The sequence below is a fragment of the Etheostoma spectabile genome, chromosome 10 (assembly GCF_008692095.1).
Source record: "Etheostoma spectabile isolate EspeVRDwgs_2016 chromosome 10, UIUC_Espe_1.0, whole genome shotgun sequence".
Lineage (NCBI taxonomy): Eukaryota > Metazoa > Chordata > Actinopteri > Perciformes > Percidae > Etheostoma > Etheostoma spectabile.
In genome coordinates, this window is record NC_045742.1 from 14,819,646 (window position 1) to 14,822,612 (window position 2,967).

Genomic DNA, 2,967 nt, shown 5'->3' on the forward strand with positions numbered 1-2,967 from the left:
AAAAAAATAGAGCAGACATTTAATAATACTTAAAAAGCTAAACTTGCTAAGAAGTCCACTGGGGACCAACTACAATCATTAGATCTTGGAAAAGTAATTAGGCCTAAATTAGTTTTGCTGTTCACATTGATTTTACATTCATTCACATTAGGTGGTGCCCAAACCTGCTTGGATGCTGCGCTTAAGCATTACAATGGTAGGGAAAACCTGCATAAGGCCTGCATGTATTTAGCTGATCCTTTTATCCGAAGAGACTTACAATGAGTGCATTCAATCATGTGGATACAACTCAAAAATGGCAAGGATCACGTAAGCTACCTAAGCATACGCCTCCATTAAGGTTATGCTTAACTGCTTCGAGTGCTACATTTAGAAACAGTAAGATATAGCTAGTGAAACACAAATATTAAACTTTTATTCCATAACACTTGTATGACAACTGCATAAAGACTTTATCAGTTTATTAAGTGATGAATTATATAGATTAAACCAGATAGCAAACACTACAACAGTAAATCCATGTGTACTCATAATCCAGTGATTATAGTAATTTTAAGAGAAGAGTGGGCACTCTTATGTTGGTCTAACGTTGTGCATTATGAACACCCTTCTTAGCTGGAATAGACCAGAGATTGGGCTGGAACCGGCTGGAACATTACGTTACAGTATTACGGTAGGCTAGGTGGGACAGGAGTAGACCATTACAAACATGCTTTAATGCACCATATTATAAGCATTAAATAAGCACCGGCTAAAAACAACAACAACCGTTCATCGCCGGAACCGTCACATATTCAACGGCTACATGAACGTTAACAACCCTGTTGATGACAGTGAATGTAGTAGCTATATGCTAGGCTAGCTTACATAGCTTATCCTCCACCGTCGACGGCTAACTACTTGACATTAGCGTTAGTTAGCTACCAGTCTAGTATGAAGAGGAAAGTAGGCTAATGTTGATAACGAGGTCTGAAGCTGAGAGGTGCTCGGCTCTTTACGTAAATCAGATAAGACACGAAGTGCAACCTCGTCCCACAACTGTACCGTAACTGTAGTGACGCTCCGCCATTGGTTAGAACCGTCCATCGGCCGGACGCTGGGCGGGGAAGGGAGGTGGAGGTGCGCCGCTGAATGACGACCGGAGCTTTGAGAGACTCCGGGACCTACATAGGCCTACCTATTTTACATTTACACCGTGTAAAGATATCAGATGAAAGAGGAGGAGCGCCTAATCGTTTATATGACCACCGGGGGATGTTACGGACTGTGCGCGGACTGTGTGACGGGACGACACACGGTTGAGACTGAGCGGACGTTTTCACAGGTTGATGATCCGTAGTTGGCACCGAACAGGGAAGCCAGCAAAATAAATTACATGGTTTTAGTCTATTTGCTATTTCCAGTGACATTTGCTTAGTTACATTTAAAAGAGAACTAGGCTGTGCTTGCTAATTCCTAAAAAAAACAGACCTTCGACCAGAATGACACATTTAATGTTTGCAGGTTGGAGTTTATTCGTGGAAGTTGACGCTCAGACTTGGGCTATAAGCGGAGTGTAGGAGGCTCGTTTTTCTTGCACATTTTGACTGACAACCAATCAAATCTGTTATCCAAATCCGTGCTCTTATGTCAGTGACCTATATCTCATGCATGTGCGCCGAGAGCCCACAGTAACCTCTCCTCACCCGAACAGACAGCATGGGAATCAACGGGCTAGACAATCAAGCGCAACCGTCCAGCGGAGGTTCCCTGACGGAGGAGCCAGATTCTCAGACGGAGCAAAGAGAGGCTCCCCAAGAAGCAGACCGGAGCAAGGCTGACCAGGCGGCAGGCAGCGAGTGTAAAATCGTGCAGGAGGACAGCGCCGTGCAGCTAATCGAGGCCGGGAGCAAGCCGCCCCTCTCCCCGGCTTCTGAATCGGACGCGGTTGTCCAGGTGGAAGAGCACGGCCACGGAGCCGCATTCGTCCCACCAGAAGGAGGTTTCGGCTGGCTGGTGGTTTTTGCAGCAACCTGGTGCAATGGGTCGATCTTCGGCATTCAAAACTCTTTCGGCATCTTGCATATGATGCTGATGAAGGAGCATGTAGATCCAGACGACCAGACGTCTCAGTTCAAAGTCGGTGAGTAGCCTGAGGCGAATCTGAGGATGAAATGAAAAAATAACTGGTGGACAGAAGTACATTTGTCTTGGATGCATGCTTGATTACAATTAGCCGACTTATAGGCAAAAGTCTGGTGGGAATTGGACCGCCAGTGGAGGATTAAACCTTTAAGTAACACCAGCTTAATATTATTATGCTGTACAGGTTACTAAATAGCCTACATGTCATCACATGCATCTATGCCTCTAAAAGAGACGTGGGTCAGCTCAGAGTTCAAGTGATCAAGAACTCAAAGTGGCAAACAAAACATAGTGTTATTGAGTTGGTCAACTGCATGTTTTGGAGAGCACTATCACTGATGTTCAATCATTAACAGTCATTTAACCAGTCAACTATACTAGCTATCCATTCATCAACACCAGTGTTATTTAACTCCATTAACTCGCTGCTAATCCATTTCTGTTAGTCACAAGTCTCATTGATAAATAAAGTCGTTGCCCCCAAAAGCTAAAAGTGATAGAATTTTATCATAGACTTTTGAATTGTACTTGAAAAGTGTGACCCAAAAAACTTTCTAACTTGTAAAAAGTTTTGACTCAGGTTTTTTGCACCCCTAAATACATAGAATACATTGTTTATTCGTTTTTTTTCACTGTTTCAACTGTTTAAAGTTAAAAAACACAAGAAAGAGAGAGAGAGAGAGAGAAAAAGAGAGAGAGCGAGAGACAGACACACATCACATGACAATAATTCTATGCTAAACTTAAGAGAGACATAAATGCCACATAGTATATAAACTTGTACGTTCCAAAATTGTTTTAGTCATTCAACAGAAAACTCAGATTGGACAGGTAGTCTAGCTA

The 2,967-nt window shown here is 43.0% G+C and overlaps 2 protein-coding genes across 2 annotated transcripts in view; one reads left to right on the forward strand and one right to left on the reverse strand.

The window, feature by feature from the left end:
• LOC116696573 (leucine-rich repeat neuronal protein 4) overlaps positions 1-1,112 on the reverse strand; it is a 12,111-nt gene extending 10,999 nt beyond the window's left edge. Inside the window, exon 1 of the mRNA XM_032527646.1 lies at positions 1,045-1,112. Within this exon, the coding sequence (XP_032383537.1) occupies positions 1,045-1,086 (42 nt within the window). The 5' untranslated portion in view covers positions 1,087-1,112. The remainder of the gene's footprint in view (positions 1-1,044) is intronic.
• A 148-nt stretch (positions 1,113-1,260) lies between these two features.
• The window catches only part of slc16a2 (solute carrier family 16 member 2), a 24,506-nt gene continuing 22,799 nt past the window's right edge, over positions 1,261-2,967 (forward strand). Inside the window, exon 1 of the mRNA XM_032527645.1 lies at positions 1,261-2,122. Coding sequence (XP_032383536.1) covers positions 1,699-2,122 — 424 coding nt within the window. The 5' untranslated portion in view covers positions 1,261-1,698. The remainder of the gene's footprint in view (positions 2,123-2,967) is intronic.